The 24,249-nt window shown below is 41.1% G+C and overlaps 1 protein-coding gene across 1 annotated transcript in view; it reads right to left on the reverse strand.

Annotated features, from left to right (window-relative positions):
• The window catches only part of DTD1 (D-aminoacyl-tRNA deacylase 1), a 53,071-nt gene extending 28,822 nt beyond the window's left edge, over nucleotides 1-24,249 (reverse strand). The window contains exons 1-4 of the mRNA XM_053459149.1: nucleotides 24,118-24,249; nucleotides 22,945-23,035; nucleotides 18,502-18,737; nucleotides 11,562-11,659 (exon numbers count right to left, since the gene is read on the reverse strand). Of these exons, the coding sequence (XP_053315124.1) occupies nucleotides 11,562-11,659; nucleotides 18,502-18,737; nucleotides 22,945-23,035; nucleotides 24,118-24,160 (468 nt within the window). The 5' untranslated portion in view covers nucleotides 24,161-24,249. The remainder of the gene's footprint in view (nucleotides 1-11,561; nucleotides 11,660-18,501; nucleotides 18,738-22,944; nucleotides 23,036-24,117) is intronic.

Genomic DNA, 24,249 nt, shown 5'->3' on the forward strand with positions numbered 1-24,249 from the left:
CAGTTTTGTTGTTGTTTCTATTGCTAGTGTATAAATATCTTTAGCATCACACACCACCAGATTTATTGGGTTTGGTGCTTTCAAAAGCAGCTAACGTGATGCTGCTATTGGCAACCAAAAACTCTCAAATTTTATATTAATACGACAAGTCGCTTTTGGTGACTCATAAGGCTGACATTATACAAGCCTGTGAAACGTACCTTTAAACCCTCTGAATGCCAGAGAGATAAGTAATATATATTGACTTTGGAAGAAATCTTATATTGTTCATCGTTTGGTATTTATTAGACTTTTGCGTTCGTATTCGGCGAACATGAAAACGAACATGTTTTTCTTGTTCAGCCCGAATACCGTAGAAACGAACATGGCGGCGGCAAAACGTATACGAAGAATCTTTGTGTTCGTCTTCGTTTACTAATCTCCACGATCCCTTCCCAATCTACGCAGCCTACCTTATCTACGCAGCATCCCAGGGGTTAACAGGAGCGGAAATCCGTAGGTTCAACCTAACAATTGGTTGATGCCAGAGGAGGCCCCTGCCAGCGACCAATAAACTCGCTAGCACCTCCCTTTAACTCCTGGGCCGTGCTAGCGTCACTCGACTCTATTGGTCGTTCGTACGGACCATTAACTCTTGGAGTGGGGTCTCCCCGCCCATGTTGCAGCACCAGGATTTTAAAAGTCTGTATGAGCGACTCTACTGGTTGCCAGAAGGGGGCGACCAATAGAGTTGCTCGTATGGACCTTAGCTGCTGCGTAGTGCGTACCGCGTCAACCCCCTTCTACAAAAAACTGCAAAAAACTAAGAAAAAAAACGAACACAAGGAATGTACACGAATATTTGCCCAAACCGAACACAGGAACGGGCGAATATTCGTGAAATAAGATTTTTTTCCCCACGAAGACGAATACGAAGAGTTGACCGGCGCCCAAGTCTAGTATTTCTATTGTTAAAGGGAGAGGCGTGGGGCATTTTCTCTTTTTTTCAAGAGTTTAGCAAAAATTTTTATTGCAAGTCACGTCAGTTGACAAAGCAGCTGGTGAAGAACATCATTAGATGATAATAATATGTAAAAACCTGATTTTTCAAGCTTTGATGTATGTTGCTTTAATAGAAACCGTGTGAAAATGTAGAAGTATCCTAGAAACAAAAACAAGCCTTGCTTTGATTTTGATCCCCAAAATAAATCTTTTACTTAAACCCATTTATTTCAAATTTTATTTCTGCAACAAATAAATGATAACCTTTGAAATGTGCAGCAGGGCTGGAGGCACTGGGTTTTCTGCAAAGGGTAAAATAAAATCCAACGGGATCTGTACTCTTTATATAGAAATAGTAGTCCTTCCAGTCAAATGTAACATTTCAGCAGGACACACAGTGCACGTATTCCAGTGATGTTTAACTCCTTCGCTCCTGGAAGATTATAGTTTTTCTATGTAAAGCATTAGCAACAACAAGCCAGTCAATGATACGAAACACCACATTTTTTTTGGCAAGAATGTGTCTTGAGACATTACAACCTGTAGAAACAGCTGTAAATAAAGGATATGCTGATAAATATATTTATTTTCTCCATAGGCACATATGCTACACATTTGGTCACCAGGGTGTCTCGAATAACACATTTTTAGCAGCATTTGACCCTGGGTGGACCCCTTCTGTGCCCCTCTTGCGAGCTTTTTATATTTATTTTGAAATCATTGTATCAGTTGCACTGGGCATGTTGCCCTCCAAATGTGTTTTGGATCTCCATATTATTGGAATCAGTGCTGTATTCTGACCTAGGGAGGCAGGTCCTGTGCTCTTAGGTAGATTATCCTATTGTAGGCAATAGTGCCTAATGGGGATGTTAAAGCTCTCCTTGCACATTGCTGTCACATTTCAAAGTGAGGTACTTTGAAATGTGACAGCAATGTGCCCCGTTCCACGAAATAATGTGCGCTTATAGAACTTGCAGTGCATAGAAGAGGATACACTGATTCACGTAGGTCCTGTGGATGGCTGGGGGCATAGCCCAGGGTCAGGCCAAATAAATACATCACTGACACCTGAGTCTCTGCAGGTATGGGACCCTCCATCATTTACCCTTCCAAATAACTTGCTGTTCATTTTTACCCTTAGGGTGGTTACATACACTGTACACAGCTGGCAAACTGTGCCCAGGATTTCAAACACATATGCTGTATGGGTGACTTATGTGGTTTAAAAAAAATAAGCGACAGCATGCACGAAAAAGTCTAATCACTGCTAATAATGAGGCATCAGTACTTGTAAAGTCTCAAGTACCCCCCCTCCCCTTACCGTAAACCCAACATGAAACATGTTGGGTTTAAGAGAGTGCTCCTAATATCAGCCCGTTACCTGTATAAAAGACACCTGGAAGCCAGACATCTTGCTGATTGGTAGGGGATCAAATACTTATTTCACTTATTTCACTTATATCAATTTATATAACTTATATCAATTTATAACTTATTTGAAATTGTTTTGTTATTCTGTCTTTCAGTGTTCAAATAAACCTACCATTAACATTATAGACTGATCATGTCTTTGTCATTGGGAAAACAAACAAAATCAGCATGGGATCAAATCATTTTTCCTTCGCTGTATGTACGTGTACCCTGCACTACACTGTATACTACCACTTACATTTTTTACTATTAAGTCACACCGTATGCACACATGCAGCAGCATATGATTCATTATGCACGGCCTTCTTTACCATCAGAGTCGTATCTCTTTAACTGTAGGAACCTCAGAACTGTGTTTTGCCAGACACAACTATCCTGTGGAGATGAAGAGCAGAATCCAGAAATCAGCTGTGACAGGAAATCTCAGTGGGAGTGAATGCAAGCTGTTACACAAAAGTGTAAATACAAGAATATCACCGGGGTGAAACTATTATAAGGGTAATGTATCAAAACAAATCTGCATCAAACCCAACGTGCACCGTGCCATTTGGGGAGACGCTCCAGCAGCTGGAAAAAAACTCGAGACACGCTTCCAATTTCCTTCTGCTTTTTCTGTGCCCTTTAATCCCTGTAGATTTTAGAAACTCGTGAGCAGGGCCCAGAGCACATTTTGTTTTCCTCGGTGTTTATCATATGTCAGTTCGTATGGAACTGCACAACACAGTATTGCTTAATAGGCTTGTGCAATAATCATGGAATTCCACTAGGAAATGTATCTACTTAATAATAATAATAATAATATTAATAATAATAATAATAATAACATAATATAATGGTAAACTGCAAAGTGCCAATAATATGTGCAAACCACACTTTGGCAGGGGATCCATGACAGTAGCATGAGACTTCCTTACACATGCTTAGATGGGGACGACTTCTGCTATCCTGCTATTTGATGGAGACCTCCATAATATAAAGTAAGTTTGTTTTTTACGTAGTTTATCAAAGCTTATTTTCCAGACATTGGAAACTGTGCACCTAGCTCCATATAACGAGAATATTGCATATGTTTTTCTAACAGTGACAGATCTGATTTAAATCGATTAACTATAAGGTTAAATCACGTCAGAAATAATAAAATGACAAACTTCAATCTGATAATTCTGCCACAATGAGATACCTCTTCCACAATAATCTGATGGGTTTTTTTTTCATGTATTGAAACCTATCTAGGCTATATAACTTTAAAAGAAATGTACATAACCTTTTTTAAGTCTTAAGTTATCCATGCTTCCTACTTCCTAGATTTCTTGTAGCATAGGCTGATATAACTTTACTAACTAGATAACATATCCAGTTCAATACAGATCTTTGATCACTGAACTTTTAACTTGTTATAAAGATAATGATCAATTGAATTATGTTGACCTCAAAAAGTTAAATTAGTGTGCATTATGTCCGTGTGCATTCTTAATTTAGTGAGCAACAGTAATTGAAACTAAAATTAAAAACTAAGGACGACGATATACCAGTGCTCTGAAATGTCATGTCGTTGAAACTTCTATTGCAGTTTTAACAGAGCCATCGACACGTATGTATTTGAACCCATCAACAGAATATTTGAGGCTTCTAGCACATCAAGGTTAGAAGGCTGCCTTAACATCCGGTGCACAGCAAATGTCATTGACATTTGAATGCTGCATAGAGAAATAGCTTTCCCTTTCACTGACTTAAGTACATATGTTGACAGATGGTGCATGATGCCTTCAGAGATTCATAATACACGGATAAGTCTCTGTTACCTGTAATCTAATAGTTGAAAAGACAGCGACATTGACCCATGTAATGCTATGTGCTCAGTGCAATGGCAGCTGCATTCAATCTATACAACCTCTTCCTTTGCAGACTATAAGGACACTGCATTAACATCACACTGAGTCACCTGTAAATCACCTGTATCAACAATACCGCAAAATAATAGTCTGCATTGCACGACTGTGCATGCTTACGCAAAAGTGGATAATTCCAATCGGATCTGTACTACGGCCACAGCTGCACTAGATCCCCCCAGCATCAAGTATTTTATTTTACTTGAAGTAAAACAAACAACAGAAACAAACAAGTAAAAGACAGAATGAGAGCAACACACAACTGAACGTTAGTCATCCATGCTTAATACGCATGACCCCTTTTCAGTTTGTTTAGTACTAGCCATAGTAAGCTAGTAAAGCCCGGAACATGCCATTTCGTGGGAACCAGTGATCTCTTGAGATCTACAAAAAGCTCTTATTAAAAATGTACCTACAGACTTGACACCATGGCAACAGGATACCATCAATTTTGTAATTTAGGAAGCTCTGATTGGACGATAAGATTAAGTGTAGGGCCCCAATGCAACTAAGGGGTATCTGTAAGATCCATTTGTACAGTGCTGTATATACCATACCATACACAGCACAGGCATCTAAGGGATCCTAAAATGGGAATTAAAAGAACCCATATAGAGCACATTCAATGGATATTCCACACAAGATAAATGAGAAATATATCGTGATATGGCATTACATTTATCTCTAATTTGCTTCTAGAGCTTACCATTCAGTGTCCTATGATACTATAGCCCTGCCTGGATACAGTCACAAAACTGACAGCCCACGGACAGAGAACACTCCTCTAGGACCGCCAACACACAAGAAACAGATACCATATTGCTTAATAAATGTCTTTTTGAGATCCTGCATCTAAAGTTGTGATATCAAAGAATTATCGACTCCTTGTGGACCTCTAGGGCTGGAATGGTGCACCTCTGGCTTAGACAGTCAAGAAATAAACAAATAAATAAAACAGAAAAAATGAGTGATATCTTGACCTTCTAAGGAATTCTGGTATTTGATCATCATAATAAAAAAAAAATAATTATAATAATAAATAATTATTTGCCCCTTCCATACAATACACAATTGATACATACTATGCTATGTATTATGGGATTTCTGAATGACATATATGGCCAAAAATTAGTTACTGCACTCCTCTGTCCTTCACGGAAACTGAACCTGAAAACCTTTTGAAGGATTCATTACACCAATAATTTCTACACGCTGCACGTAACATACCGAATGCAGAGATTATATATATATATATGGGGGGGGGGCTGAAGTGAATCACTGCTGCCCTCTTGTGGAGTTTTCCTGTAATATACTAAGAAGGTAAATCTGAATATCAAGTCAGAAAAGTTCCAAAGGGAAATTTGCATGGCAATTATATTAAATTGTGAATCACTGTAAAAGACGGAGTGTTAAAGAACCTCTAACAGCTCTTAGATATTTTAATGATTAGACGGACATGCTCGTTCCTGTCCAAACCATAATGTAGAACACAGCAAATCCTTTGAGACAGCAAATATTAACTATCATTTATCATGTATTAATATAATTCCAACATGCTCAATACACATCACAGGGTTGATAGAGGCCATGTTATGTGTAAAATGTAGTCTACTCACTAAGCAGAGAATTGACAGGAGAATTTGCAGGAAAGCTGTGGTCTGAACTTCTTGAATTCACTGTACGTTATGAAGGGCTAATGGCGGTTTGTTTCTGCTGTAGGAAGATCCTGGCATGTCCTGTATAATGCATAGGTAAATTAGTGACATTATTTCAAAATGCCTCCTCACCCATGGAATTATGCATTATACAGGGCCAGTTGCTCTTGATGGATTAAGCCCTTGTTGGGCCCTTTTAATGAACAATGAAGAAGCTGAATCCACAATTCTTCTCCAAACACTCCCCTTGTTTTGATACCTCCTATGCATAGATTGATGCACTCTAGTGAAGGGTAAAACAGGCTTCTTTATTATGCATAGCTTCATAACATACAACTGCCATGCTGAGCTGGTTAGCTCCAAACTCCAGTTCCTACAACTCACACTGAACTCTCTAGCACCCTCTGCAGGTTTCTTGTATAACATTGCTACATCTTTTCTCTTAAAGAAACAAAAACAACATTAGTAAATATAAACATGTATAATACAGAAAAGATATATGATTTCAAATGGTGTCCTAAATTAGCTAAAATCAGACATAATCTTTCAGATGAACTGGCTTTTTGCATATTCTGCCAGATCTGGTTGTATATTGGTCTTCTGCATTGCTCCCTGGACTATTTGCATTGTCTGTCCCTTGTACTCCAGTGTTCCATGCTTCTGGTGTTCTTGGTTCCTGCACATTTCGCATGGGGCTTTCGCCTGGTCGAGTGTTGATAGGTGACACTTCTGGTAGAGTAACTTCAAGATCCCCACCTGGTTCCCTATTGGGCAGTTCTCTTGTTCTCCTTAGGTGCCGACGATTTCTTCTAAACAATCGACCGTCTTCTGTTTGTACTACATATGAGCGGGGTCCCACTTGCCGACAGACAGTTGCCTTTTGCCAATATTTGTTGTAGTTATCCACCGGCTGTATTCGCACAGAATCATTTCTTTGGAGCACTGGCAGATCTCTTGCACCTTTGTTATAATAATGTTCCTGTCGTTTTTGGTTTTTGTGTAACCTGACTCGAGTCTGCTCCAGAAGTTTGGGTTTTAGTAGCTGTTCACTCATTGGCAGAAGAGTCTTTGTTCGCCTGCTCATAAGCCTTTGTACTGGACTACTGGACAAACCCTGGCTTGGTGTATTGCGTTGATCCAATAAAGACAGATATATATCTGTCCCTGCTTGATTTGCCTTCCGCATCAGCCCTTTTACAGTTTTCACTGCAGACTCTGCTTTCCCATTACTTTGCGGGTATCCTGGGGATGAAGTCTGATGGTCAAACTCCCACTTTGTACTGAAATCTTTAAATTCCGCTGATGAAAATTGTGCAGCATTGTCTGAAAACACAATGTCTGGAATGACATATCGTGCAAAATGGGCTTTTAATTTTCTAATAACTGTGTTAGATCTGGTGTCCTTTAAATGGTCCACTTCCCAAAAATTAGAAAAATAGTCCACAGTTATTAAAAAGTCCTTGTTATCCCAAGTAAACAAATCTGTACCGATTTTTTCCCAGGGTCTTTTCGGAATTTCATGTGAGTGCAGTGTTTCCTTACTTTGTTTGTCTTCCCAACATCGGCATATACTGCACTTCTCGATAAAGGTTCTTAATTGTTCATTCATACCAGGCCAATAAACACACTCTCTTGCTCTCCGTAAACAACCCCCTATGCCAATATGTGAGGCATGTATTCTGTGCATTATGTCTTGTCTCAGACCTTCAGGTATAACTGCTCTTTCCCCCTTAAAGATTATTCCATGCTGTACTGACAACTCATCTCGTATATGGAAAAAAGGAGAAACATCCACTGGGACATATTGTTTACATTTAGGCCAGCCTTCCAGAATTACTTCTTTCAAAAGTTTCAGTGTCTTGTCATTTTCTGTGTATGTTTGTATCGATTGTAGACGTTCTTGTGTCAAGGGCAAATATTCGACCATATTGATAGTCTCGATGTCTTGAGCTATTCCTTCGTCCGTTGTTATTGGTAAATAAGCTCTACTGAGGGCATCTGCAATAAGTAAGTCTTTTCCTGGACAGTAGCAGATGGTGAAGTCATATTTCTGCAGTCTGAGCAGCATACGCTGCAACCTCTTTGGAGCCATTAGTAATGCTTTCTTTGTTATACTCTCTAACGGCTTGTGATCAGAATGCACTACTACAGGACGACCATAAGTATACTGATGAAACTTTTCCATCCCGAACAACACAGCTAACAATTCTTTTTCAATTTGCGCATATCCACATTCCGTTATAGTCAGTGCTCGACTTGCAAATGCAACAGGCATCTTCTCCTGCATGAGTGTTGCCCCCAGGCCTTTCTCGGATGCATCACATTGTAAAACTAGTTCCTGTTCTGGGTTATAGTACTTCAGAATTGTGATTTCTGCAATTGTCTGCTTTATAGACTCAAATGTTGTTTGCTGGTGCTCCGTCCATTCCCATAGTGCATCTTTGTGTGTCAGCTGTCGTAGTGGTTCACACATTTCTGACAAATGACTGCAAAATTTAGACAGATAATTTACCATGCCCAGGAAGCGCTGGACCCCACGCACATCTGTAGGTGAGGGCATTTCTTGAATTGCCTTGACTTTTTCTGGATCCACTTTCAAACCCTGAGATGTTAGGAGATGTCCAATGTATGGTACTTCCGTCAACTTAAGTTGCAATTTTTCAAAATTTAGTTTGATATTGTGTTTCCTACATCTTTCTAAAAATAGAGTCATTTTTCTATCATGATCCTGTATTGCAGACTCCATATTTTCACCTTCTCCTATCACCAGTATATCATCTGCTATTGTTTTGATTCCTGGAAGTCCCTCCAGAGCTTGGTTGAGCTTCTGCTGAAACACTTCAGGGGCCGGACTTATGCCCATAGGCATTCGAAGCCACCTATATCGCCCAAATGGTGTAGCAAAAGTTGTCAAATAGCTAGATTGCTCATCTAACTCTACGTGCCAAAATCCATTTTTGACGTCACAGACAGAAAATATTTTAGCCTTTGAAAGATCTGGTAAAATATCATCAATTGTAGGCAATGGGTAATGGTTTCTTTTCAGTGCCTTATTAAGAGGTTTTGGGTCAATACAGATTCTTAATTTTCCCGATGGTTTCTTGACTATAACTAGGCTGCTTATCCAATCTGTGCTCTGTTGTACTGGTGCTATTATACCTCTTTTCTGAAGGTCTTGGAGTTCTGCTTTCAGAGGGTTTACCATGGACACAGGCACCCTCCTTTTGGGTAGTTTCGTTGGCTCAATTCTATCATTCACTTCTAATTTATATCTACCTTCCAGACATCCATCTCCCTCAAACACATCTGAGAATCGTGCTTGTAAGGTATGCAAATCAATAGGTGCCTGGCTGTCAGTTTGCTGTGGCCCTGTGTGACAATCCATTGCCATAATGTTGTGAAACTGCACTTGTATTAAATTAATTGCCTGAACAGCTTTTATTCCCAGCAGAGGAACATGGTCACCCTCCTTTACCACTGTAAATTCCAGTCTATAACGTTTGTTGTTACGTGGGTTTTTCAGTTTAAGTCTGCACTTACCCACGGGTTTAAGAATGCTTTTATTGTACATCATTAGGACTTGATCTGTAGGTTCTATGTCTACGGTCTGATTCAGCAGATGATATGGAATAACATTGCAGCTTGCCCCACAATCTAACTGAAATCGGATGGGCTTTTTATCCAGCATCATAGTGGCAAAGAGCTGGGTTGCTCTGTTTGTAGTTGGTTGTTGTATTATATTTACACTGTCTGCTTCAGGCTGTAACTGAATCCACATCACATCCTCATAACTATCTGATTCTGCATCCTCTGTGACTGCATGTACTTTCACGTGCTTAATGTTTTCTTTCAGCTTACACTGTGTAGAAAAATGGTTGCTTTTGCCACAACTCCTGCATGTCTGTCCATAAGCTGGGCATTTCTCTTTGTTTCTCTCATGTCTTTTGCCACAGTATTTACACAGCAGTAGATATCCAGTACTCTTACTTGCATTAACATGTGCCTTTCTTACTTTTGGTGTTACAGCATGCACCATGGAATGAGAAGGACTCTCTATCATTTTCACACTTTCTCTTGTCAGTTGTGAGGCTCTACATATTTGGAGACATTTTTCAAGATTCAGCTCATCTTCTCTTAAAAGTCTCTCTCTTAATTGGGAATCCCTTATACCACAGACTATTCTGTCCCTGATTAAAGAGTCTCTTATATCCCCAAATTCACAGGTTGTTGCTAACCTTTTCAAATGTGTGACATATGAGTCCATTTTCTCCTCTGGCTCCTGATTCCTTGAAAAAAACTTATATCTTTCCACAGTTTCATTCTTTCTTGGGTCACAGTATTTATCAAATGCTTGTATAATGTCTCTCAGTGCATGGGTCTCTGTATCACCTGGGATGCTTAGTGTCTTGGCTATTTCTCTACCTTCCACACCAATCAAATAATAAAATAGTTTTACCTTCTTGTTCTCATCTCTTGCTGTCAGTGTCAGATCCACATACAGTGTAAACTCCTCTTTCCAGCTTCTCCAAGCTTGTGACAAGTTAGCAGCACTGAGATTCAAGCTTTCTGGTGGTTTTAGAACAGCTTCCATGATATACTCAGTAAGCTTACTTACAGTGTTCTCAGCTGTATATAAGTCTGCTACTCAAACAGGCTTCTCAGTGCTCTGAAGGCCTCTCTGTGCCCCTGCTGTTTTTTGCTCAAAAGCTCCAGGTTTTCTTTTACAGTTTAGAAATTCAGTATTATCCACATACCGCTGCCACCATGTTTTGATACCTCCTATGCATAGATTGATGCACTCTAGTGAAGGGTAAAACAGGCTTCTTTATTATGCATAGCTTCATAACATACAACTGCCATGCTGAGCTGGTTAGCTCCAAACTCCAGTTCCTACAACTCACACTGAACTCTCTAGCACCCTCTGCAGGTTGCTTGTATAACATTGCTACACCCCTTAGCACTTGTGAAGTGGTCACTATTCTGTTGGTACTTGTCATGATTAGCTCTGTAACAATACTTATCGCACTTAAAAGGTTAATAAAACCCATCACTCATGTGAAAAAAGTAATTTCCCCCCAAATCTAATAACCAGTTGTGCCACCCTAAGGCAAGTGACACCTGAAGTTCTTTTGTGACAATTTTTTTCTTGTAGATAATGGCTCTCATTGTGGTTCATTGGAGTCCCAGAGCATTATAAATGGCTTTGTAGCCATTTCCACACTAATAGAAGTCAATGACTTGTTCTTGAGTTTTTTAGATCATGGATCCAATTACTTGGATTATTTTAAAATACAAAAATAGAAGAAAATTGGAAAGGGGCAAATACTACCCAGCATAGAGTTTATACACAAGTAGGTAATACTTAGATCTAGGACAATGGGTGGTTACAACGATTACCATTTAACTGCCTAACTAGTATGGATATATCCCATGTTGTCTGTTTAAGAGTAGGCTATTGACGGCGAATGATAACTTTCGTGTTAAATAACACCATTTACCAATCATTACATAGGCTTCTTATAAACTTCTTTTGGAAACCAACATCCTAACTACTGAACTAACATCATAACGTTGGTCCTGGAATGAGAGATAATATGGTACTCACATATTTTGGGTCGGTAGCGGCAGCAGGAGGCTCTAGTTCTATTGTCACAGGCCCATCATTCTGTATACTGACTTGCATGTATGCACCAAACCTGCCATCTGCAAAATATAAACCACATTAACTTGATGCAAAATCTACAAAGGTTAACTTAATAAAACCGTACAAATGAGAAGGCAACTAGATTTTTAACTTCAGATCACTTTCTGGATGAGCAGTCCTTCTAGCGGAAAGGCTTGTACATGGCATGCTCATGTATTAGTTTACTGATTAACCATAGCACGAAACCCAAATCCCAATCCCACCCAACTAAACCCAATAAACCCAATAAACCCAATAACGACACAGGACACCGATTGTGGGGTAAGGCATTGGCCACAGCTTTATTGAATATTTACATAGAATCAGAATGCCCAAGCCAGCGATACCAACCAGATAAACACCACCCATTGACAACCATAGGCCCAACAGGCAGTTCCTCCCCCAACCCTGCGGAACACACCTCCCCAAGATCGTTATGGGCAAAATGTCATTTTAAACCTTAGTTTTATCAGTCCACAAAACATTTTCCCAGTAGCGTTGTTGAGTGCCAATGTGCTCTTTAGCAAACTTCAGTCAAACCGCAATGTTTTGGGTTTTTGTTTTTTTTTTTGGAGAGCAGCAGCTTCCTCCCTGGTTCAATGTTTAGCATAAGGCAGACTCATGAACAGAGCCTTTAGCTGATACTCTAGGGTTCTTTTTTACCTCCTTGAGCATTCTGTGTTGCACCCTTGGAGTAATCTTGGCTGGGTGCCCACTTCTGAGGGCCACAGTACTAAATCATCCCCATTTATGCAAACTCTTTGAAATTACTTTGTAACGTTTCCAGCTTTTATGCAAATACAAAATTCTTGATTGTTGGTCTTCTGAGATATTTAAAGAAAAATTTATACATAAATGCTGGTAATTCCAATTCTTGCCAGTGTGTGTGTATATATTGCTATTATTATAAACTATTCATATAAAATCTTTTGGACTGTCAGTCACGATGGACAGGGCTTAAAGTGAAGCTCCAACTAGCGTACTTGCTGCACTCTGGTTGGACAGTTTGCCATTCAGTGTTGTCCCCAACTTCTATGACAGCAATTCTAGTTTGTCAATGGAAAAAGCCTTCAGAATTTTGTTCCGAACCGGAAGGCCAGAAAACGAAATTCATTGCCAGAAACCATTGCAGATCCATTTGCACAAGTCTAGTTAAGAGTCTACTAGTAAACCCCAAATCTTCCCCAGCAGGGATTCCCCGAATCCAACCCCATTAGTTTGAGCACAACATCTACCATTCTGCTTCCTTCTTAATAAGATTTTTTTTTAGATATTATCTCTAAAATGCACTTGAACCCAACGTCATACATAGTCTCAATTGCTCACAAACAGGCCCGGACTGGCCATCGTGCACACCGGGCATTTGCCCGGTGGGCCGGGCCACGGCAGGGCCGCATTGACTTAGGGGCTGATGGAGCTGCAGCTCCAGGCCCCTACCCTACCTACCGGGTCCGCCACTCTAAGGGGCCGGGAAGTCACCACCAAGGCCGGCCTTACGGGTCTGCGGCCGCACAGGGTATAAATTAAAACATTGGGGTTTTTTTTACTTTATTTAACATCCTCCATGTTAAATAAAGTTTTTTTTAACTTTATTTAACATGGAGGATGTTAAATAAAGTTGAAAAAAACCCCCGATGTTTTAATTTAAACCCTGTGCGGCCGCAGACCCCTAAGGCCGGCCCTGGTGGGGGCTTCCCGGCCCCTTAGAGCAGGACCGGCCTTTGGGGTGTGCGACCGCACAGGGCGTCACACTCTAGGGGGCGTCACACTCTAGGGGGCGTCACACTCTAGGGGGCGTCACACTCTAGGGGGCGGGGGGCGGTCCGCACCGGGTGCCGCTCATCAGGGGGTGCCAACTTGCGGCACCCGGCACCCCTCCAGAGACGGACAGTAATGTCCGCCGCTGGAGGAGCAGGTTCGCAAGGGAGCGGTATCGGAGGTCTTTAACAGACCTCCGGTTCCCTTGAGTGATTTTAAGCCGGGTTCAACCCGGCTTAAAATCACTCAAGGGAGCCGGAGGTCTGTTAAAGACCTCCGATACCGCTCCCTTGTGATCTGCACGGCAACAGCTGCTGTGCGCCGGGATCTGACAACAAACCCCGGCGCACAGCAGCTGTTGCCCTCTGAACCGGAAGAAGACAGAGAAGACAGAAGAACTGAAGAAGAGGAGCGAAGAGGAGGAAAAGGAGCTGTAAGGAGAAAAGAGGAAAGGTAGGAAAATATTCAGTGAGAGTGGATTGGTATATATGTGTGGATTGGTATATATGTGTGGATTGGTATATATGTGTGGATTGGTGTATGTGTGGATTGGTATATATGTGTGGATTGGATTGGTATATATGTGTGGATTGGTGTATGTGTGGATTGGTATTTATGTGTGGATTGGTATATGTGTGGATTGGTATATATGTGTGGATTGGTATATATGTGTGGATTGGTATATATGTGTGGATTGGTATATATGTGTGGATTGGTATATATGTGTGGATTGGTGTATGTGTGGATTGGTATATATGTGGGGATTGGTATATATGTGTGGATTGGTATATATGTGTGGATTGGTATATATGTGTGAATTGGCATCCGTGTGGATTGGCATATGTGTGGATTGGCATACGTGTGGATTGGTATACGTGTGGATTGGTATACGTGTGGATTGGTATATGTGTGTGGATTGGTATACGTGTGGATTGGTATATACGTGTGGATTGGTATATATGTGTGGATTGGTATATATGTGTGGATTGGTATATATGTGTGGATTGGTAAGTGTGTGAGAGTGATGGGTGTTATGCTGTACCATTTCCAATGTCTTTTTCATGATCTAATTATGCTCTAAAAGTACATCATAACTCCCATCACTCTATACTGTTCCATACAGTGGCAGAGCTGGGAGGCAGAGGCCTTGCACCCCCACCGCAGGACTCCTGAAAGGTAAGTGAACTTCAAAGAGGGAGAGGGTAGATAGTTAGGAGGGGGTAGATAGGGAAAAGGGCGTGAGACGGGGGAAAGAGGGTAGAAAGGGAGAAGGGAGTGAGAAGGGGTAGATAGGGGAGAAGGGAGTGAGAAGGGGTAGATGGGGCAGAAGGGAGTGAGAAGGGGTAGATAGGGCAATCATACTCCTATCATGCAGTCTGCGAGTACATTCTGGAATCTGGGTATGCCTGGGCATGATAGGAATGTGATTGCTGTTAACAATCATATATATATATACATATAATATTGTTTTTTAATTGTTTTGTCCTATTTTGGTGTGTTACTTACTTTAAATAAAAGTGTTAGATTTTTTTATGGTGTGGGGAGGTCATATTCGGTTTCGGACAGGTAAATGCTGCATTTTCGGTTTCAGTCCAGAATTCGTTTCGGTGCATCCCTACTACTAAGCCAGACAATGAAGTGGTAGGCCTACACCACATCAATGTTTGGCGTAGTATATAGTGATTGGTGTTATGCTGCACTATTGTCAATGTCTGGCTCAATGTATAGTGATAGGGATTACGCTGTACCACTGTCAATGTGTGCCTCAGTATATAGTGATAGGTGTTATGCTGTACCACCGTCATTGTCTGCCTCAGTATATAGTGGTAGGTGTTATGCTGTACCACCGTCAATTTCTGCCTCAGTATATAGTGATAAGTATTATGCTGTACCACCGTCAATGTCTGCCTCAGTATATAATGATAACAGTGAGAAGAGGCAGAGGTGGTAGATAGTGATACAGGGGGATAGATAGTGAGAAAGGGGAGTTTTGTTACAAGTTTTTATTCCTTTCTTTTTTTGGGATGGGGGGGCACCAGAGGAGTAGTCCGCACAGGGCGCCAGAACACCTAAGGCCGGCTCTGCCTTAGAGTGGCGGACCCGGTTGCAGTTGCGGCGGGCTTAAGGGGCTCTGCCTTAATGCGGCCATATTTTAAGGTACTAGCCTGGAGCTGCAGCTCCATCAGCCCCTAAGTCAATCCTGCCCTGCCACAGGCGCGGTCACAGTTGCTGCTTGCTCTGGCAACAAGGTAAGTAGGGTGAGGGAGGGGCTGCAGTGAGAAGGGGCAGAGGGGGGTTAGGTAGTGAGAAAGGGGGAGAGGGGATAGATAGAGGCGGTACATATTGATAAGTGGAGAAGGGGGTTACATAGTGAAAAGGGGGAACATAGTGAGAAGGGGCAGATAAGATGATGAGAGGGGGTAGTGTGAATGCGTATGAAAATGAATGAATAAATGTGTGGATGAATTGTGTGAATGCGTATGACAACTAATGAATTAATGTGTGGATGAATTGCTTGAATGATTTGTGAGACTGCATTAATGAATGTGTTAATGATTTGTGTGAATGATTAAATGCAAAGATGGTACATGAAGGGTGGGCTTTAACAATAAATAAATAAATAAATAAATATGGGCTGCTCAGGCTTAAATGCCCGGGCCTATTTTTTGTCCCAGTCCGGGCCTGCTCACAAATGTTATTTTCTGCTTTTAAAACTTCCTCACAAACATTTCATATTTTTTACATGAATGGACTAATATTAGACTAGAAAACCCATCAGTGTAATAGGTTTATGTTGGCTCTGTTGCAAGCTGCAAATGTGAATGCGTTTATTGGAAGCCAGGACTGTGTGTTACTAATTAAACACGTTTCTTCCCACTATGACAAACACATCCTATCTGCAATCAGTTTGGTTTGGCTGCATGAATAGAAAAAAAACTGAATTTAAGTGGTTTGGTGGCAGAAATACTGTAATCTTGGAGAAAGCTGCAATCAGCTGCCAACAAGAAAAAAGCCAAAAAACAGTTTTTGCAGTAAATTTAACATAACTCTCTCTTGATTACGTGCCCGTTACATCTTTGTAGCGGTTGCAAACATAAGCACAGGTGTAACAGCGAATGTATTTCACACCCGCTAAAATGATTATAATTTAACTATGAACAGTCTTGAGAGGGTTTCTAATAACCTTGTGTATAACACGCATATTTTACCCCCTTTTTGAGAGTCCTGAAAAGGGGGTGCGTTTTGTACCCGATTACTTATAACTGGGAAGAAAACACTTACGTTTAAACCATAGCTGCATCTGGGCGCCAGAAAATGACAGACTGAGGGAATGCTGGTGGAGAGGGATTTTCTGGCGGCCGTGTTTAACACTATCAGTCATTTCCCGGCACGCAGCGTCTGAGGACAACAAGGGAGCCGGAGACCAGACCTGCCACCAGCTGCTGGACCACAAGGAAAGAGCCTCCTACTGAGCCTACTAATGTAGATGGAATAAGCTTGTATGCAACAATGTAAGTGCGTAGTATATGTAAGTGTTAGTATATGTAGTGTTAGTATATGTAAGTGTGAGTATGTGAAGCTACCTGTAAAGCTAAAGTTCTATGCATGTATTGTTCACATGTACTGAATTTTTTTAGTAGAAATGTAGGATAAAGTTGTACCTGTGTACTATATACAGGAGCGTATTACACCCGAGATTTTATGGTACATACCTTTCAACTTCATCTACAGTCTCACTAGCCACACAGACTATACTTCTGCAGTGGCATATTCTGACCTAAGCCAACTACTGTAGGGCTAGAGCAGCAAGTCCAGAGGGTGACAGCCCCTCGGCCTTGAAACCAGATTGCCCTGCCTATTCTAAACACTTGGCACCGCATAATTCTAAAGCATAGAGCCTAAACCTCTAGTAGAAGTATGGACCTTGCCAAGCAAGAAAGGACAATACAAAGGGGATGCACTGGTCTCAATGCTGTTTTTTCTTAAAACCTTTATCATTTCAAAAAGGCATATTTCCTATTTTTTTCAGATATTTTATGATTGCAAATCTAGATTTCATTGACAGTGGGTTGCATGACCAAACAAAACGGTTGGCATTGTAAGGAAGCATATCAACACATCTTCAGCTTTACTCTGCAGACCAGTTAATTTTACATTATTTCAGATGATGTGAAGTCTGCAGTAGATGCCATCCCAAAAAGAGATGTGCTTGAACAGATGTAATACTGATTAGCAAAAATTAAGAGAGAACCTACCTAATTATCCATAGATATGGAGGTTGAACAGTAATCAATAATAAATACCGTTGCTTTGATTTAGAACACCGTAAATTGCCCAGTGCAATAAATATTATTGCATGTGAAAGATTAAAAGGCAAGCATTGCTGACAAATCTGAGATAAAACTATGATTAAATGCAGCACTGAAAATCACATATCTCTGATGTTCATTTTACTCTTCTGTTTTTAAGTTACCGTACTTTGATTTCAATCTTTCCACTTCTGACATCTAGGAAATGCATAGTATTTGTTTATCCATGATCCCTCAATGAATATTGCATTCTTCTGCCAGTTCAAGCAGATAGAACACACTACCTGGACTCTTCAACGCTGCCCCAGCCACCCAATGTTATTGCAGTGTGCAGGAGCCTCTAGCATTAGACATTGATTACAACCTTTAGGGGAAAGTAATTGTCCCCCGAGCCAGTCCAGTGTGAAGGAGAGATGAGTGTATGTGTGTAAGTTTATATGTCTAAGGGTGTGTTAGTGTGTAAATGTGTGTATGTTGGTTACTGGAGGCACTTGGCTTTCTCTGCCCTTGGGCCAGAGGGTATCAGGCTTCCTCTGACCACTATTCATTTCCTTCATAAAGCTATTATCCTAAATGCCATAGGGTAAAGAAGTAAACGTTTGGGTTTTTTTTTGGGGGGGGGGGTTCACCTAAGTGAAATGGAAGCAAAACCATAATAGACATTATGCATGTAAGTGTAAGAAAAAAGGGGATAATCTGGAAAATGACATTTCTCCTTTAACTTGGCTCTGAGGAAACATTCTCAATGAGTAACATGACTTCATTAGCAAACGATCAAACAGGTGCTCCCGTACCTTTGATAAATTCTGGTTTATAGGCTTTCCTCATCTGCTGCAAGAAGTCGTTATAGAAAGGCTCAGCTTGCTCAGAAGGCATAGCCATGTGATAATCTGGCTTGTTGCCCTTCAGGATGCACTGTAATGTGAACTGGCTGACACAGAGAACCTCATACTGTTTATCCATAACACTTTTACTCCATGGCTTGCCACTCTCATCCTCAAATATTCGGAGGTTGAGAATTTTTCTGATCCTGTAGCAATATAAAAATGATGTTCAGAAAGTTTTGCTTTTTATTGCATTTCATCATAACCAAAGTCTATGCAATTTGTAGCGTAATTATTATTTTTTTTACTTTAAAGAGATATACACAAAACAGTGAATGAATGAATAAATGACAAAAGAGTGGGGTTGAGGGCAGGAAATGGATAGGGAACGAGGGGGAACCATTGGTCTGCAAGGACCAATAAAAAAAAAGTATATACAACAGATAATCTTTTTTTTAAGAGTCAGAATGAGGTACAGTCTTACAGCACAATGTAAATGACGCAAACAGGTAGGAGCCAGGCAAATCTGCCACTCATGGATGAAGGATATTATGAAAATGAAAATACGTTGTTAAACAAAATAGAAAAATGCAATTATTTCAGTTTTTTAAAACCCTTCAAAGTATGCCCTTAGTGTTGTATTAAATGGCCTGCAAACTGAAACAAAAAAGATAACGAAGACATCACTCGCTGAATCAATAGCTAGGCATCCAAACATGCCACACATACACAAGGATGTGTAACATGGCAAAACAACCTCCTGTTCCTGCTATTAACGCCTCTAGCTATACAACCCAGCACCCTGCTCGCTTTGTATAACACTTTAATGCCTGCTTACCCTTAGGTTATTAGGGATAATTATTCACAAGTCCCTCTGTTCCATTGTCACTGTCAGAACAGTGCACCAATGACATATCCCACCTAGGGTTGTTTACACCCAAAGTCCATTATTTTATATTTATCAAAATTGAACTGCAGCTGCAACACACTCAGTCATTCTTTACCTAATTACCATTTGCCTTGCTCCACCATGAATGTCTGTTCAGCAAGTTAGAAAAATACCCAAGGGGTGGCTAATTTAATAAAACATGATGGGGTAAATTGGAGTGGCCAGGCTCAAAGACAGGGTATAGACACAGACTGAGCAAAATGGAAAAAAAGCGCACTTCCAAAATGTGGCATTTTAAATCCTAAACAACCCGACAAACCCATGCATGTGGGGTATCACTGAACTCAGCAGATGTTGCTGAACACATATTGGGGTGTTGTTTGATAGTGACGCATTCCAGGAGCTATGAATTCATTCCTGAAGTACAATTTGTGTAAAAAAAATAAAAATACTACCACAAAGGCCTCATGCATAAAAGGATTAAAATACCAGCACTTGAAATACCTTGGGGTGTCTTGTTTTCAAAAATATATGGTTTGATGGGGTAAATTGAATTATCCAGCTTCAAAGATGGCCCACTTAGGACATGAGGCAGTTTGATAGTGACGTATACCAGGAGCCATGAATTCATTTCTGAAGTACAATTTGTGTGAAGAAAGAAAAAAAAAAACACCACAAACTTTGGCAAAGGCTGGTGCTAAAATATCTTGCATGAAAAGAGTTAAAATACCAGCATTTGAAATACCTGGTAAAATATATGGTTTGATGGGGTAAATTGAAGTAGCCGGCTTCAAAGATGTTCCAAAGAGGAGATAGAGGCAGAATGACGAAATGCTAAAAGTCTGTTGAAAACCTGAATTACGCATGTCCCAAAAGTAGCCTTTTACCAGCCAAACAATCTGACAAACCTATGCATGTGGGCTATCACCATACTCAGGAGATGTTGCTGAACACATATTGGGGTGTTGTTTGATAGTGACATATACCAGGACCTGTATATTTATAACTAAATTACAATTTGGGAGAATTTTATTTTTTTTAATTACTATTACAAAGTTTGACAAAGTGGGGTTGTATAATTAGTGCATGGGAAGGGTTAAAATACCAGGATTTGAAATACCCTGGGTGTCTAGTTCTTAAAAATATATGGTTTGATGGGGTTAAATTTAGTTAACTGGCTTCAAAAATGTTCCACAGAGGAGATGGAGGCAGAATGACCAGATTTAGAAAAAAGGTTTGGAAATCATAAAACGCTACTTGTACTTATTGCCCTATAATTTACAAAAAACTGTAAAAAACCATAAAAACTTTGGGTATTTCGAAACTCAGGACAAATAGTAGAATCTATTTCGCTAGTTGTTTTACTTCCTTTTGTAGATGAGTAAAAGATTTTTCAAATAAAAGTCATAAAAGGTGGCAACTGTTGGAAACGATTTTCATTATCGATTTTATCGATTAGTTGTAGCAGCCCTAATATACTTAACATAGCAATGAGACTCCTATCATGAACAAGCAGCCAATACATGCACATAACCTACAGCCTCCCTGTGCCCTGGCCCCCCCTACTTACACATCCATGCTATCACATGCATATTCATTCATCACAAACATTCATTCCCTCATTCACGTATACTCATTCATACACCCTCCCCCACCCTTACCTGAACTGCAGATCTTCCGGTGCCGCAGACTTACGCAGGGGTGCTGTCTCCATCTGCATTGCTCGCAGTCTGCTTGAACCTGCCCAGGGCAACAGGAACGGAGCGGAGTCACGTGAGGTGACGCGCATTCACGTGACTCCGCTGGGTTCCTGCGTCCCCTCAACGGAGCAAGAGACACTGCTGAGCAACACAGAAGGAAGCGGCAGGGCCCCTGCGGATGATTATTTTCGGTGGTTTTTTTTTTCTTTCTGCATTTTGCCAAATTAACCCTGTATTAATATGCATTTTAAAGCTAAAGTGTCATATTTTCTCTCAGTTGAAAAATGAGTGCGGCCCACCCACACATACATTTCTGATGAAGTGGCCCACTGCAGAGAAAACTTGGACACCCCTGCACTAGACCTTAACTAAAAGACAGAGTGGTTTATTCACTACACGGAGAGCTGTCAAGAGAGTTTGCAGGAGATTTGTGATTTCAGCTCCCTCACTTCACTATTCATGATGAAGTTTCTCCAGAGTGGAGGGCTTAGCAGGCATTCTACAATGTATAATTCAATGGGTGATAGAACCCTCACTGATTTAATTATACATTGTACAGGCCTAGGCAAGCTCTTCCTGGAGCAGAAGCTCACTGGGGTTGGCCCTTCATATGGCACTGTGAAGTGAGAAAGTTGAAACCACAACTCTCTTTAGTGAATAAACCCCAGAAAAGCAGGATTTATATACCTCGTCCAATTAATCCTTTACATATGGATCTCTGAGCCCAAGCAATGTGGGGAGCCTTCAGGGCTAATCCATTCATTGGTTGAATAAAGGTCATTCACATCCATGGCTTTTTAGGCCATCTGTGTTTTAGAGCCATCTACTGGGAAATATTGATTGCTGCAAGTGTCTTGAATATATGCCATGGATTATAATCATACCAGGGAACTCTCCAGGTTTGACCCAGAGATTTCCCGCTGCCATCAGTGGGCAGTCCTCCCTGCGTCCCGCAATGGAAGGCTCCGGGTAGCCGAAGCCCAGAAAGTCCCAGGTATGATTATAATATAGGCCATAGAAATATTTTTTTTATGTCTCAGCAACCTCTGTTTTTGTGTCTTCGATATGCACATCCAGAATATTTTACATACCATTACACATTATCTGTAGCTGATTTTTATACCCGTTATTATCCTATTTCCGTTGACAAAGAGAAATCTATGTATGTGAGCATTTTATAAATAACTGGGAATGGAAATAATATACTTGAACCTCGACACTCAGTTCTAAATATACTTATATTAAACGCTGTGACCAGCTTAAGAATAAACAGAGTTTGCCACTGAGTGTGTTAGGAGCTTGGCCATTTGGGTTTTTTCACTAAAGAGGGAGTTTGCAGGGGAGCTGTAGTTTCATGGGCTTCCATTTACATTATTAAAGGCCAACCCCAGTGAGCTTCTTTTCCATGAATACCTGCATTAAGCATCATTTAAATGTGCGAGGTTTCTTGAAAGTCATCTCATTGATTTATCTACGTAGAACTATGCTTGGGGCAGCCAGTGTCAGGAAGGTCCGTCTGTTGAGATCAATGTGCGTGCTTTCCACACATGACAGCTTTCCCCGATCCGGTGCCGACAGGAGGGTACGTATATCACGTATAGGGAGATGCCTGCACTTCAGTTAACGGGGAGGGCAAATCCATATGACAGGATTCTGCAGAACACAAAAATATATAGGGAGCGCGCAGCTTTTATATGCATTAAGGTACATACGATAGCTGTAGGGTCTTTTAGGCACAGGTAATGACTGACGTACACACATTAAACAAACTGATCACACAGAGAGAAACCATCCAATGCAATAGAGAAACAAGAAAACACTTACATATAATCTACATCTCTTTGCGTATCCTCCACGGAAATACCCAGCAAAACGCAGATCCCTCGTCCAATGGAGCTGAGCTGTTCATCGCCCACTGTGAAAACATATGGTTGACATGTTTTTCTATTTAATCTAACAAATACGTCCCTGTGTATGTCTGGATGAGGACTGTCACATCTATGGGTTACCCTGTTTGTAGATCTGTCAGGCATTTGTATTGCGTTGGCTTTCATGGGCTGATTTTCTGTTATAGGCAAACTAAATCCATCTGTTTACCATTTAAGCCTTATGGAGGCCTGGCTCCCCAATAGCGGGCCGCCATGATGTGCCAGAGGTCCTCTGCTTGGTCTGCCTGCCAGCTTCCACTGGTATATAACCTGCTGCGATATGTGGAGGAAATGAGCAGCATCCATACAGCTTTATGCTCTGTCTATATGTGAAAGGGGGCTGGGGACCATGATGTAGACCATGAGAGATGTGAATGAGATCAGCGGAGCGGTCACATTCAATATGGCAATATTAGTAGTTTAAAAACTTGGTGGAAATAGGGCACGTGTGATAGAAACAGTTAAATACGTAACGGGGTGTGTGTGTGTGTGTGTGTGTGTGTGTGTGTGTGTGTGTGTGTGTGTGTGTGTGTGTGTGTGTGTGTGTGTGTGTGTGTGTGTGTGTGTGTGTGTGTGTGTGTGTGTGTGTGTGTGTGTGTGTGTGTGTGTGTGTGTGTGTGTGTGTGTGTGTGTGTGTGTGTGTGTGTGTGTGTCTCTTTATAGAGAGAAAGACGCAATTAACAGTGTATGTGCTGGTTCCCATTGCACTCTACACCCGGCTCAGCAGACATGAGGAAGACTACACTCCCACTGACAGCTGCACAGGTTCCCGCAGTTCACGTGGGCCTCCACGAAGGTTGTCACGAGCTGTCCTACAAGCTGGCACTGCTATGACCGGTGCTGGGGTATTGTCCGTTTGCCTTAACCCTTTGAGCGCGCAGCATGAGATCATTTAGGGCCTGCTCCACGCATAAAGTAATTAAAATAAATGTATTGAAACGTATGGTCGCTCACTTACTGAGAGAAGCTGCGGGCCTGCCTGTTCGGGGCTACAGCGGCATACACTTACTGTACGGGTTTACCGTTACATTAACAGTCTGGTTACACCGACATGTCCCCCATCACTTACCTGCGACACTGGCCTTTGTGACCCTTTGGATTACAGCCCTCATTGCGCCCAGCTGCCGGGTGATAGTGTCTGCGAGCAGCTAGCTGGAGCAGCCCCTGTTTCCTTGGCTTCCTACTTCCAGCTCGGTCTAAG

This window comes from Spea bombifrons, chromosome 3, assembly GCF_027358695.1.
Source record: "Spea bombifrons isolate aSpeBom1 chromosome 3, aSpeBom1.2.pri, whole genome shotgun sequence".
Classification (NCBI taxonomy): Eukaryota; Metazoa; Chordata; class Amphibia; order Anura; family Pelobatidae; genus Spea; species Spea bombifrons.